Here is a 14722-nt window from a genome sequence, read left to right on the forward strand (position 1 = left end):
GTGATTATATCCTTAGTACATACATCGTGGGTTGGTTCTTACCCTTGGATCCATGCTCGTGACTCCAAAACTTTGGACCTTGCTTGTGTGTCTTGCGCGACCTTGTTTGTGGTTGTTGCATTGTGCACCCATTGGATTCATGAGAATTTTTCTCAGTTTTCAAGGAGCTTAGAGATTTTCTTTGCAAACATCACATATATTTTAACCATGGATATTGGAAGAAGGAATACTCGTAAATACAGTTTCAGATGTCCTGATCTTAAGGAATTAAGAAAGCTAGCATCTTTTGTGGATGATCCTATGGATTTCCGAGTCTGTTTTGGAATACTTTTGTTTGTTCTATCTACTAATGTTGAAGATGGTTTTCTTTGTACTCTGGTTTAGTTATATGATTCCGACTACCGGTGCTTCACTTTCCCTGATTATCATTTGTTTCCTACCATGGAGGAGTATGCTTATCTTTTGGGTATACCAGTTTCTGATAGCGTTCCTTTTTGTGGTTTGGAAGGAATTATGGAGTCTCAAGTTATTTCTGGAGTTATTCATCTAAAGAAATTTGACGTAGATGTCAATCTCACTGTCAAAGGAGGTATGAAAGGGTTGACTTCAAATTTTCTAATTGAGAGAGCTTCTTCTTTTGCTAATGTTGGTAGCATGGTGGACTTTGAAACTATTCTTTCCTTACTCATATATGGTTTGGTCTTGTTTCCCAACATTGACAGCTTTTTTGATGTTAATGCTATTAGAATCTTTTTGGTTGGGAATCTTGTTCCAAATTTGCTTGGTAACACCTATTTCTCCATTCATCATAGGACTTATAGGGGAAACTGGCTATTATTTGTTGTGTATCTTTGTTGTACAAGTGTTTTATTTCGTAGTTGCCACAATCTCCTATCTTTAAAAAAAACAAGGGTTGTTTATGGTGGTCTCAAATACTGGTATCTCTCACCAATGATGACATCACTTGGTATTCTTATGTTTACGATGATGTCGAGATTATTGATAGTTGTGGGGAGTTATCTAATGTGCGTCTTCTTGGTACACAAGGAGGAATAAACCACAATCCGGCTTTGGCAAGACATCAACTTGGGTTCGCTATGAAGGATAAACCTAAAAACACTTTGTTAGAAGGTTTATTTTTCCAAGAAGGGGAAAACACTCAAGGATTGAAGGCTAGGATGGTGCATGCTTGGCACAATATTCATAGGAAAGGAAAAGTGAGCTTGAATTTAAGAATTGTGTAACTTTGGAACTTTACACTAGTTGGGTGAAGAGGAGAGCAAAAGAATTCAAGATGCCTTACTCTTATGAGAGACCTATGTCTTTAGTAGTGGCTGAATCACCCACTATTCATATTAAAGGCATAAAGGAGTTGTAACAAGCTTTGGATATGATGAATCAAGAGAAGGATGTTTGGGAAGACAAGTTTCGCACTTCGAACCTCGAGAAGATAGAATTGTAGAAGCATTTGAAGGAAAAGGATGACTTGATAAAGTTGGTCGAGCAACGTGCTATGAAAAGGTCAAGGGACCAAGAGGATTTATTTTCCTCTATCAGCCCATCATCTACTCATCTTCCTACTTCTGGTGTTTGGAAAGTCATTATGGACCAGCTCGTGATGGAGAAGGATACCATGAAGAGCAACTATGAGAGAGAGAGAGAGAGATCAAAAGACTTCGCAAGAAGTATTAGCTTGGATTTGGGTCATCATCGAAAATGATTCCATAGACCTAGTTTTTTTCCTCTTACATTTTAGGAATATCGAGCTTCCATTTCCAACTCGTAGGTCAACTTCACCTTTTGCCAAATCTCTACTCCTTTTTAGCCACTGAAGTTGAAGTCTCTACTCCATTCTTATTATTTTCCAGGTATTTTGGGTAGTTTCTCTTCCAGTGTCTGGTTTTACCGCAATGGAAGCAGGTGTCATCCTTTGATATGCCTCCACTAGGCTTCAAAGTTGGAGCAGTGGGTTTGGGTTTGGCAACTTCCTTGCCTTCCCTTTACCACCCTGCTTGGTGGGTCTTTTGTTCTATTTATTTCCATTTCCGATTATCGGAATGGACTTCCATTTTGACTTCAGATTCTGCTCAATAGTTCTTAACTTGCCTAGTAGTTCATGAAGAGTTTTATCCATATTGTTCATGTTGAAATTAAGGACAAATTGACTGAATCTCTCTAGAAACGATTGCAAGATAAAATCAGTCGCAAGTTCCTTTCCGAGGGGAAAACTCAACCTCTCAAGGTTCTCCACATACCCAATCATCTTGAGCAGCTACCTCAGCTAACTTGCCTTGAAAAAGGGCTTTTCAAACTTCGAACCTTTCATGCCTTGCCTGCTCTTGATAGAGCATCCTTAGGTGTCCGATCATATTGAACGCTTCCATGTTCTCATGTTAACTTCGAGTTCATGGTAGCTAGCATGAGACAAGCAGGTTCAATTGCATCATTGACATGCTTCTTATAAGCATCTCTTTTTGCCTTAGGTGCATAACTAGAAGGTTCCTCTTCAGGAACAGGTTCCTCCAAGACATACAACTTTTTATCATGCTTGAGGACAATCCTCAGATTTCGGTGTCAATCCAGAAAATTTGCCCCAGACAATTTTTCCTTATCAAGGATTGATCACAAAATGTTGTTAGAGGTTTTTGTTGTCATGTTAATCTACATAAAAAATATGAAAATATAAGTATCATTAAAATAACATATTTAATTAGGCCTTTAATTAAATATGCCCCCACTATTTTCCACAACAAATGACCTTCAACATTTGATTCGGAAAATCCCGTTGGAAGATTTTCTAGTGGGTCGAGATCCACATTTCACTTTGTTTTAAGTTTGCGTAGGAGGATTACACAAAACTATGTTATTTAGGTAGGAACTCCTTCCAATTGTATCTAATACAACTCTCGAATATTTTAGTTTGGTGAATAACTCCTTATTCCAATCCATCATATGGATCATTTCCAACTATTTCTTCTAAACGTATATAATCTTATTATAGTTTGTTTAGTTAAGTTTGACCCATTGTTTTAGTAATTAGATATTACAATTATCCCATCGCATCTTACTAATATAGGACATGCACCTCGCGTAGACGAAACCTACATTATTTGATACTAGTCTTGATGAGTGATAAAACTTGGAAAGCATAAAATTAATATTTAATTAAGGGAATTTGCAATTATTTTGATCTCACCGGCTTATTTATCATATAAATCGTCTCTCACAAGCATCAACATACATTCATATTGTAGCGGGGTATTCGTTACCATTAGAGATATTGACTAAATCCAAGGTAAATCATACAAGTCGAGTCGCCACCGCACTTCTATTTATCCAAAGGAATGGTTAGAAAGTGAACAAAAACCTAATAGTTTTAACAAAAACTAGTAAAAGAAACAGAGATCTTGGTAAAGGGGTTGGTTATGCAATGGGGAGGTGTTAGGCATCCAAAACATCCTAGGTACTTCTAGGGAGCCCTTTTCATACTTGTTGTGAAGGTTGTTTGTTTTTGTGGAAAATTTTGTTTGTGCAAACATGATTGAAGAGATGAGAAGAGAATGTACAAATTATTTACATTTTGTGTTTGGATGGATAAGCCCATTGCCTACGTACCATCTTATAAAAGATTAGGATCAAAACCTCGTAGTTCGGGGTAAAAATCTCAAAACAAGTTGGTGAATTGATTGGTCCAAAAGCCTTAAGGTCTTTTGTTATCAAAGGGAGAAAACTCAACCAAACCACAAATCCACCATGTGAGGATAGCTTCAACAGGCTAGGGAGAGGTTAACCATATAATAAGCATGGAAGACTCATTGTCCATCACTAAGGATATAGGTGAGTATCACATCTACCACAAGGATAACTCAAACCTAATAGCTAAAGGTTATGAAAGATTTTGATTAAGAAAGTGGCCATTGGAACCACAAAAAGAAATTTGAATGGGTTATATTTATCAATTAGAAGTATATACAAAAGTGGTCAAAGTTGATTTAAAGGTTCAATTTAATATAAGTGTTATCAAAAGAAAGTTTGAAAATCAAAAGCCTAAGGCTTAGGTTTCTAATGTTTGAAAACAATAGTTAAATGTTTGCACAAAGAGTTTTGGCTTGGGTTAGAGTGGAGAGAAGAAGAAGAATGGCTAAGTCCTAAGTAAAGCAAAAAGAGAAGGGATGAAGAATCAAAACCACAATGGAGTTCCTCTCTTGAGATCATATTGATGATCCAAGTAACTCCCATCCTTTGGAATAGGCAATCACAAAAAGCATAAGTAATCAAACAAGTCTCCTAAGAGATCCTCAATGTGTCTTGTGTCTTTCACTTTGGATGAACATGGCAATGGTTTCTCCAATTAAGCTTAAATAGAATTCCCTAGCACAAAAGCAAACACATCAAAAGTTCCATGAAGTAAAACAAGAATGGACAAAAGTGAGTTTAGAGATTTGGTCCTCTTCCATCTTCATCATTAAGGTCCATTTACTCCAATTTTGCACAAGGAAAGTCCTAAGATCTAAGTCCATTTCTCCATTCTTCGCATAGGGAAGGTCCTAGAGACTAAGTCCATTTATTTGAATTTTGGTCCACAACAATCAAAACAAAAATACAAGCACAATAGTATATACACAATTATATGCTCAAGAGAGCAAAAGGCAAATGGCATTAACATAAAGATGTGCTCAAGTGAGCAAAAGGCAAATGGCATTAACATAAACATGTGCTCAAGTGAGCAAAGAGAAAAGCAAATGGATAATATGTGCAAGAATAATAAATTGCATAAAAGTAAAGAAGCAAAAAGTAAATGTTAATTGTCAATAGTTAGTGTTAGTAGTTAGTGTGCCATAAGGCAAATTTAGCGCTATGTTAAGCAATCGTAATTGGACTTATGTAGAAGTCACAACTATCTGAGGCCGGTCAATAATAATGTAGGCAACAAAAACAAGTTAGGAGTCTTGATTAGTGAACCAAGTCCCAACAACTTGCCATGCCAAAAAGAAAAAAAGAGGATTGATCTTGTATTGGTTTAAGCCTTTTGCATGATTTAGGAAACAACCTATCCTTAATGCAAAGCCATTCACTTGATCAATTGATCAAGATGAATTAGATTTGGATCAAGGAAGATTAAGTCTCCCTAATCAATGCTAACTTATCAACCTTCAACTCATTGATCAAAAGAAAGAAGAAGAAGAAGAAGAAGAAGAAGAAGGAGATGGAGAATGGAAATGGAAAGATCAAAATGCATAAAGTGAAATAAAATGTACAAATCCATATGTATTGACCAAATGACATTGAAAGTCAAAGTCAAACAATGATATATCAGAAATGAAATGAAGATTGGAAATCAAACAATAAGCAAAATATTTTTGGCATTTTTAATATTAAAATAAACTTGAATTAAAAAAATAATGGGAAGGTCAAACTTCAAAATCACTTCAAATCAATCTTGAAAGGTCCAAGTGATTGATCCCAAGTTCAACAAGGTCAAACAAGGTTTGACAAAAAATTTCAGCATTTTTTAAAGTCAGAAACTATTTTTAATCAATTAAAAATGAATAAAAATAACCTAATTGAACTAAAATCTCAAATAAATCTCAAATCAATTTAAAAATTGATGAGAAAAGTTTTCATAGATCCATCATCATTCAAATAGGTTAGGAAAATATTTTTGTATTTTTTTAATATCAAAAACTATTTAAAATGAATTAAAATAACCAGAAAAAGAGAAAATTCACAAAAAAATATCAAATGACAAATTAAAAAATATTAAAAATCAGAAATAGAAACTAGAATTTATTTGGAGACTAATGCAATTGGTCCCATAATTTTTGGATTAAAAATGAAAGAGATATTGATTTTTGAAATAAAATGGAATTAAAGAAAATAAAACCAGAAATTAAAAATGGCAAAAAACGAGAGCCCTTGGATCTGAGCTCATTAATTGAGCTGGCAGATCCAAGCATCCAGAGGCGCGTGCCTATTGTGTTCCACGGTCAATGCAACCACACGGAGACTAAATAAAAGTCATAACAATGAATGGCATGGATTGAAGCTGGGAAAGCAATCACACGGTCCAGATTGGATCTGGCAGTGAAGCAGCCACCGGAGCCACCTTCTTCTCCAGTGAGCTTGCAGTTTCCGGCCACCATAGTAAACAAACAAAGCTTAACCAAATCACGCGATCTATACATCATTGGAAAGCTGGGATGATGTACATCATCTCTGTACCATCCATTTTCACTCAAGATTTCTATGGTGTGAGAAATCAGAGGTTGAAAAATTTGGTGTTCATCATGAACTCAATGGATTTCAAAAATTAAATGCATAATCATGATGCCTCTATTGAGAGGACTTCAGCCAACACAAGATCTAAGCAAATAGGTCAATGGATGATGAGATTCGAAGAAAATACCAGTTGGAGAGTAAGCTTGATTTCTGGAAACTTGAGATCGAATCCTTGCTTTCTTTACCAAAATAGAAGATCAGTAAGATGAATGATGAAGGTTTAGAAGCTCTAGATCCAAGGATTCAACCAGATGTAGTTGAATTTTGGATCTGAAATTTTTTGAGAAAATGAACTAGCTTCTTTAGTAATGGTTATGGAGAGAATTCTGTAGCATTTCAGGTTAAACCAGGGTCCCTTTTTGAATGGCATAGGGTCCCTATTTATAGAGAGAGTGGCAAAGAATTGATGAACAAAGTCGTGTGCATGAGATTGGATAATCCTTGCATGGGCTTGCATGATCATGCACAAGGCCCAAAAACAATACCAATTGCAAGCTGAACTCAGATGCCAAAGGTTTGGACGTGTAATTAGAGCTGTATTGGCTTGTGCATCAAGATTTCATGTGAATTCCATAATTGAACCTAAACATTCACCTCTTCGAAAATGCCAATTAGAAAATCCAAACATGATCATGTAAGTAATGGTTGGAAAGGTCTTGATGTGAGGAACAATTGTTATGTTGGGCAAAAATCCATTTGGAGTGTGGAAATTTATGAAATTTGAGTTTAAAGTGTGATGTGCAAAACATGTCAATGCAAAGTTTCCAAATTTGGCCAATGTTCAAGCCCTTCTGTTTTGATGATGCAAGCCTCAAGTGAAAAAACCTCTAACATCCGGACTTTTCCGTCTTTCTTAGGCACGGGCACAATATTGGCCACCCGTTGAGGATATGTAGAAGTCACCAGAAACCTCGCGTCAATTTGCTTCTGAACTTCCTCTTTGATCTTTACTGCCATATCAGGATGAGTTCTTCTGAGCTTCTGCTTCACAGACACGCATTCAGGCTTTAAAGGTAGAAAATGTTGCACAATATTTGTATCTAAACCAGGCATGTCTTCATATGACCATGCAAAGACATCAACATATTCTCGTAGCAATTCAATCAACCCCTTTTTAATATACTCTTTCAGGAGTGCCCCAATCTTCACCTCTCGCACACAATCTTCAGACCCTAAATTGACTGTTTCCAGATTCTCAAGATACGGCTGAATGATCTTCTCTTCATGCTCAAGTAGACGGGTAATCTCGTCAGGAATCTCTTCAACATCATCTTCTTCTGCCTCAAATACAGGGAACTCAAAATTGGGAGATGGTGTTGGATCATTACGTTAATGGGTTTGATCAACCTGCATAATGATTTTGGATATGAAAAGCTTTAGAATTCAAACAAGGCAAATCATTATACAGATGAAAAGATTGATTTTATTTTATTTTTTTAGGTTTTATGTGATCACCAATTTCATGCAAAAAGCAAAAAGGGAAAATAATTGGAAAAACAAACATTTAACATGAATTTATTTAATGAAAATATCATTGTATTTATGCGCCAACAATGTCATCACTCCTCCTTTTGGCATGGGAGGAGGGTTTTTAAACACAATGAACATTACTTCGACTTATGGATAACTGTTGGAATATCCACAGCGACCCAATTATTGCAGATTCCCCCAGGGATGACGAAGGTACCAGAATCCTCTTCGCCCTCTTCCAGAATGGCAACAACTTCTTCATCTTGACTGGTGTGGATGAACCCTCCACTCTTGAACAGCCCTTTAGTGTTGAAAACCCCAGAAGAAAAGCCTATGCCAGCCCGAGACTTATTGTCTTCTAGCTCAATCATTTTTCCTAATCCAGTAGTTGCACCGCACTCAATGGCCAACTTTGCATCTTTATAGGAAGTGAATGAAGGAGTTCTCTTCTCAATAGGCTCGGCAATAGATAAAGCTTGGAAAGGAGTTCCAACTTCATCCTCAGCATCTATATATGAGAAGGAAGACAAATGGCTAACCAGGAAAGCCTTCTCTCCCCCTACCACCACCAGTTTCTTATTCTTCACAAATTTCAGCTTCTGGTGTAGGGTGGATGTCACGGCACCTGCCTCGTGAATCCATGGTATGCCTAGGAGACAGTTATACGATGGGTGAATATCCATAACGTGGAAGGTAATCTGGAAATCACTCGGTTCGATTTTGACTGGGAGATCAACTTCCCCAATCACAGTTTTACGCGACCCATCGAAAGCCTTCACAACAAATCCACTCTGCCTCATAGGAGGCCCTTGATATGACAGTTTCGAAAGAGTGGTTTTTGGAAATACGTTCAATGATGACCCAGTGTCCACCAGCACATTGGACATGGCATTGTCTTTGTAGTTCATAGATATATGTAATGCCAAGTTGTGGTCTCTTCCTTCCTCGGGGAGATCAGAGTCACAGAAACTCAGGTTGTTACAAGCAGTAATGTTTGCAACAATGCTATCGACTTGTTCTATTGTGACATCATGATCTACATATGCCACATCCAAAACTTTCTGCAGAGCCTCTCGGTGTGGTTCTGAATTCAAAAGCAAGGATAATACTGATATTTTGGATGGCGTTTGTAGAAGCTGGTCTACAACATTGTACTCACTTCTTTTGATGAGCCTCAGCATCTCATCGCAGTCATCTTTCATATTGCCGTTGGGCCAACAGAAGCAGGAGTTATCAATGTAGAGGAGGGCTTAACAACAGGTGCCGGATTCGGAGTGCTCACAGCATTCCCAATCGGGTGTTCAACAAAATCAGCATTAGCCTGGGGCTTGGGAGGTGCTGAAAACACACGACAGTTGCGGGTCAAACCACTTACATCTGCAATGTTAACAACAGAGGAGGATGGTAAGGACACTTCTTTCCCATTTTCTACAGTGACAGCGTTGTATCGAAAGGGAATTGCTTTTTCGGACGAGTACGGTACAGGACCGGAAGGCTTAATGATCAGTGTAGGAGACGCCTTCTACTTGCTACCATCATACTTGATGACAACAGGCTCGGGTGAGCTTGCAGTTTCCGGCCACCATAGCAGACAAACAAAGCTTAACCAAATCACGCGATTTATACATCATTGGAAAGCTGGGATGATGTACATCATCCCTGTACCATCCATTTTCACTCTAGATTTCTATGGTGTGAGAAATCAGAGGTTGAAAAATCTGGTGTTCATCATGAACTCAATGGATTTCAAAAATTAAATGCATAATCATGATACCTCTATTGAGAGGACTTCAGCCAACACAAGATCTAAGCAAATAGGTCAATGGATGATGAGATTCGAAGAAAATACCAGTTGGAGAGTAAGCTTGATTTCTGGAAACTTGAGCTCAAATCCTTGCTTTCTTTACCAAAACAGAAGATCAGTGAGATGAATGATGAAGGTTTAGAAGCTCTAGATCCAAGGATTCAACCAGATGTAGTTGAATTTTGGATCTGAAAAATTTTGAGAAAATGAACTAGCTTCTTTAGTAATGGCTATGGAGAGAATTCTGCAGCATTTCAGGTTGAACCAGTGTCCCTTTTTGAATGGCATAGGGTTCCTATTTATATAGAGAGTGGCAAAGAATTGATGAACAAAGCCGTGTGCATGAGATTGGATAATCCTTGCATGGGCTTGCATGATCATGCACAAGGCCCAAAAGCAATGCCAATTGCAAGCTGAACTCAAATGCCAAAGGTTTGGACGTGTAATTAGATCTGTATTGGCTTGTGCATCAAGATTTCATGTGAATTCCATAATTGAACCTAAACATTCACCTCTTCGAAAATGCTAATTAGAAAATCTAACCATGATCATGTGAGTAATGGTTGGATAGGTCTTAATGTGAGGAACAATTGTTGTGTTGGGCAAAAATCCATTTGGAGTGTGGAAATTTATGAAATTTGAGTTTAAAGTGTGATGTGCAAAACATGTCAATGCAAAGTTTCCAAATTTGGCCAATGTTCAAGCCCTTCTGTTTTGATGATGCAAGCCTCATGTGAAAAAACCTCTAACATTAAAGTTGTATATATTTTCAAGACAATCACGATGGACTTAAATTTTGCATCATTTGGATTTTTGATGAGAGAGTTATGGTCACTTGAAGTTGGGATTTTTTGCTTTTCAATGCATTTGGCCCAAAAGGACCTATAATGTCTTGCATTATCACATGTAATTCCTTTGAGATTTTGAAATTTTGTTCAACATAACATTTGAATTAGACATCTTAAGCTTTCCAATGCATTTAATCCACCTCAAAATCACAAAAAATGAATGAGTTATGTCCTTGGGAAGTTGACCCACAATTAGGGTTTCAGTCAAAATGACCTATAATGTATTGGAATGGGAGATGGCCTTCCAAGCTTCAAATAAATTTTTGATGAACACGAAAGTTGTTCATATTTCCCTTAAGAACATTGTTTCTTTTGGAACCATCTCCATTTGACCAACACATAAAAAGTTAGGTCTTAGTGCATTTCAAAATAGTCAGATGAATTGACTGATCAACTTCTCAAGTCTATGCCTCATATCTTGATGAATTGATGATTGAGGACACTAAAATAAGTTCAAATATGTATGAAATGAAGAGTTAAAGAACTTCCTTTGATTGTATTTGATCATGGGCTGAGGTTGCTTCAGGAGCAAGGCATTGTGGTGCACAGATGAATTAGGGTTTCTTTGGGGAACCAACCTCAAATCCTTTGACTTGCTTTGATCAAAATGATGAATTCAGATACTAGGGAGGCATATTTGATGGATGAGATATTTGGGAACCATTACCATGCTTGTTATCATCTCCTCTTGACCATGTCTTTGTACCAATGACCTCCTAGAAGCTTTGGACCTTGTGATTGCTCAAGCTACAAACAAAAGATGTTAGTGACTTATTTTTTTGCTTTTGGTTAGTAAATAAAATAAGAAAAGCAATAATATACAATTCAAGCATGCTTGGTGATCTCAAACCACTCTCAAGAAGTCCCACCCAAAGGCAAAGGGAACCAAGGTGCTTATGATCCTTGAGGCAATGCAAGTGCAATGTTATGATGCCATGAGGGAACTTAGGGACAATATTAGGGTCTTACACATATGAATCAACATACATACAAAATGAAACAGTTATGGCCCCTAGCGCAGTTGTTCTCCCAAGTCAATGAGAGAACCTAAGCTGACATAATAACGGTCTAAGCTTCTCCAAGCAAGATCTTAAAGGTTGTCCTCCTTTGATATTGTATTCTTATCTTTCTTCATAACATTACATTGTATAAAAGAAACTCGTTTTACATATGAGGGAGTGAGCTGAGAAAAGAAGTTACATTGGGAGATTAAAAGAGAGGCACGACACACAGGCCGTATTTTAAAATCCCAAAAACAAAATAAAGGAAAACTAAGGCCATAACTGATCACCACAAGACAATAATAATAAAGACATTATTATTATTATTATTAATTTAAATTCTCTTAATTAAATAAACCAAATTAAATTCCGGCGACTGATCACACTATGTAGAGTTAGCCAGTGGTTCCACTGACCGTTTAGCGGATGAGGGTCAAGGGGGAAGCGCCCCAACGCAAAATTTTAATGAATATATCATTTGAAACCGACGTCATTTTTCCCATCAACACTTGATACTTTAAAGTACAACTCTTGTGTAGTCACAACCCTAATCGCATAACCCTTTGACAGAACAACCCTTGTACCGTCATGAACCCTAATGCAACAATTTCATACCGTCAAACACGCCTCGATTGATGATTCAAGATGATTGATCAACACGTCATTTCTTAACCATACTAATGTCGGATTCCAAAGCAAATGACCATTGATCGCTCAAAGGAATAACAATCATTAAGTGTTTGAATGAACAAAATAGAAACAGTGTATGATATATACCATATTTTGCATCATAATTACTTATATCAGATATATAAATTGATCGATCTCATTTGTGCAACCTATGTACGATCGATGTATCGCTGCTTCATCATACTAACATCGGATTCTGAAGCATAGTCAACATCAATTATCCAAATCGTACACACATGTGTAAGACCCTAATTTTGGCCCTAAGATCCCTCATGGCATCATGTTATTGCACAAGTGCATTGCCTCAAGGATCATAGCATGTTTGGCTCCTTAACCCTAGGGTTGGGACTTGTTTGAGTGGTTTGAGATCACCAAGCATGCTTTTATTGTATATTATTGCTTTTCTTATTTTATTACTAACCAAAAGCACAAAAATATGTCACTAACTCTTTTTGTTTTGAAGCTCAAGTGATCATGTGCTCCACAATGCTCCTAGGAGGCTCCTAAGCCCAATGCAATGGCTAGATGAAGAAGAGAAAAAGCATGAAAATGGTCCACAAAGTTCCTAACCATCATATATGTCTCCCAAGTATCTCAATTTGTCAATATGATCAAGGTAACCCAAGGGGCTTGAAGATTGTTTCCCAAGGAAACCCTAATTTCACTGTACTTTGATTGTGCCTTGCCCATGAAGCAATATCAATCTCTGATCAAATTTAATAAAGGGAAGTTCTTTCATTCATCATTTTATGCATGTATGAGCCTATTATAGGCCCCTCGATCATTTGTTCATCAAGATTGGAAGTTTGGCCTTGAAACATTGACCAGTCAAGTCATCTGACTAAGCTGAGGTTCAATGAGATATAATTTTTTATATAATTGTCAAATGAAGATGACCCCAAGAGAAAACGTGTTCCTACGAACCATATGAACAAATTTCATGTTCATAAAAAATCCATTTGAAGCGTGTAAGGTCATCATTCATTTCAAAACATTATAGGTCATTTTGACTGAAACCCTAATTTTGGGTCAACTTACCAAGGGCATAACTTCTTTAATTGCTATGATTTTTAGGTGAGACCAAGAGCATTGGAACTCTTGAGATGTCTACTTAAAATGTTATGTTGGACAAAGTTTCATAATCCTAAAATAAATACATGTGATAATGCAAAACATTATAGGTCATCTCGGACCTAATTCATTGAATTTGAAAAAGTACCCAACTTCAAATGCCCATAACTTTGTCATAGAAAATCCAAAAGATGAAAATTTGTAGTCTATATTGACTATATTTAAAATACCTACAACTTTGATGTTGGAGATTGTTTCATTTGAAGCTTGTATCATGAAGACGGAGGGGTTCGATCAAGCTTACTTTTGGTGAACTTTTTCAAAATGATTTGAACATGTTTTGCACTTGAATTTTCCCAGCCAGTTTTGATCAATTTGAAAATGCCAAATTATTTTTTGCCCAACATGACTTTTGTTCCTTATTTCAAGAGCTTTACAACTATTACTCACAATAGTCTTTGGGGTCTACCATTTGGGAGATACGAATTTATTTTCATTCATGTGCATTTTGATATTTTTATGTTATAACTTGGTATGCAAGTTGTTTCAGTCCAATGCATATGACCAAATTCCTTTCATGTGATATCAGCAAGTTGCTTCATCCATCATTGGGTCTCTCACACGCCCACAAAGGCCCATGCAATCAAATTCCAATTTCCATGCACATGAATAAAGCATGATGATCTGATACATTCAGCTATAAATAACACCCTCATGAGCTTCATTCAACAACCTTTTGGAGATCCCAAGTGCTGCAAAACTGAAATCCTAGCCCTCACTAAAGGAATCAATCACTTTCTTCATTATTTTTGATCTTGAAATTCAATATCATTAGCTGAGTTTTAAAGCCAGATTCCTTAGCCAATCACTTCCATTACATTCATAGATCAAGAAGGAGCAAAGATCTTGGAGAATTCATGGCCAGAAGTTCATCAATTTGAAGGTATCCATTCAAACTTTGTGGATCTGAAACTTCTAATTCAATGTAGTTTGCTTGCGTTTTTGTGGTTCTTTGAAGTCCTCATACTTAAGGCAAGCTTGTGATGCATTCAATTTATCATTTCATGAACAATCTGTGTGGACACCATGATTTTATCCTTCATCTTTCTCTCGATATAGGAAGAGTGAGGGAAATCCATTGGTACAATGATGATCTACATCACACGAGCTTCATTTCCATGGCCTTGTTTTTCATTTTCATTAAGTTTCATTTCTCTGCAAATGTGGCCGGAGTTTGTGAGTCTGGCTGGAGAAGACGGTGGTTTCCACCACCACCACCACGTGTGCATACTCCTGGCCATTGGATCTTCCTTCCATGATCTAATCTTGATCATCCATTTTAATTACTTGATTTAATGCACCTTGCTTCGCGTTTGACTCAAGAGTAGCTTGTGTCATCAGATCTAAATTGTGCCTTGTGCTGTCGCATTACGCGAAAAACCGGCGGGAAAAAGACACAGAGCCGCCACCGTGCGTTATTTATCCCAAAGGCGGGGAAAGGAAACGCTCGAAGTAAACCTGGAAAGGAAATTGTCTTACGACCAGAGATGCAAGGATCG

The 14722-nt window shown here is 37.1% G+C and overlaps 1 protein-coding gene across 1 annotated transcript; it reads left to right on the forward strand.

The window, feature by feature from the left end:
* The first annotated feature begins 207 nt into the window (after positions 1-207).
* Positions 208-1244, forward strand: LOC127104391 (uncharacterized). Its single transcript, XM_051041576.1, has 3 exons — positions 208-312; positions 385-768; positions 879-1244. Exons 1-3 carry the CDS (start codon positions 208-210, stop codon positions 1242-1244), a joined length of 855 nt encoding a protein of 284 aa, XP_050897533.1.
* Positions 1245-14722: the final 13478 nt, after the last annotated feature.

This window comes from Lathyrus oleraceus, chromosome 7 (genome assembly GCF_024323335.1).
Source record: "Lathyrus oleraceus cultivar Zhongwan6 chromosome 7, CAAS_Psat_ZW6_1.0, whole genome shotgun sequence".
Classification (NCBI taxonomy): Eukaryota; Viridiplantae; Streptophyta; class Magnoliopsida; order Fabales; family Fabaceae; genus Lathyrus; species Lathyrus oleraceus.

Excerpts from the sequence above, each read along its gene's own strand:
- LOC127104391 (XM_051041576.1), top strand. The coding sequence starts at position 208 with ATGGATATTGGAAGAAGGAATACTCGTAAATACAGTTTCAGATGTCCT. Across the intron at positions 313-384 it reads ATGATCCTATGGATTTCCGA|TTATATGATTCCGACTACCG; the intron begins GTCTGTTTTGGA and ends ACTCTGGTTTAG. Across the intron at positions 769-878 it reads TCTTTTTGGTTGGGAATCTT|TTGCCACAATCTCCTATCTT; the intron begins GTTCCAAATTTG and ends TTTATTTCGTAG.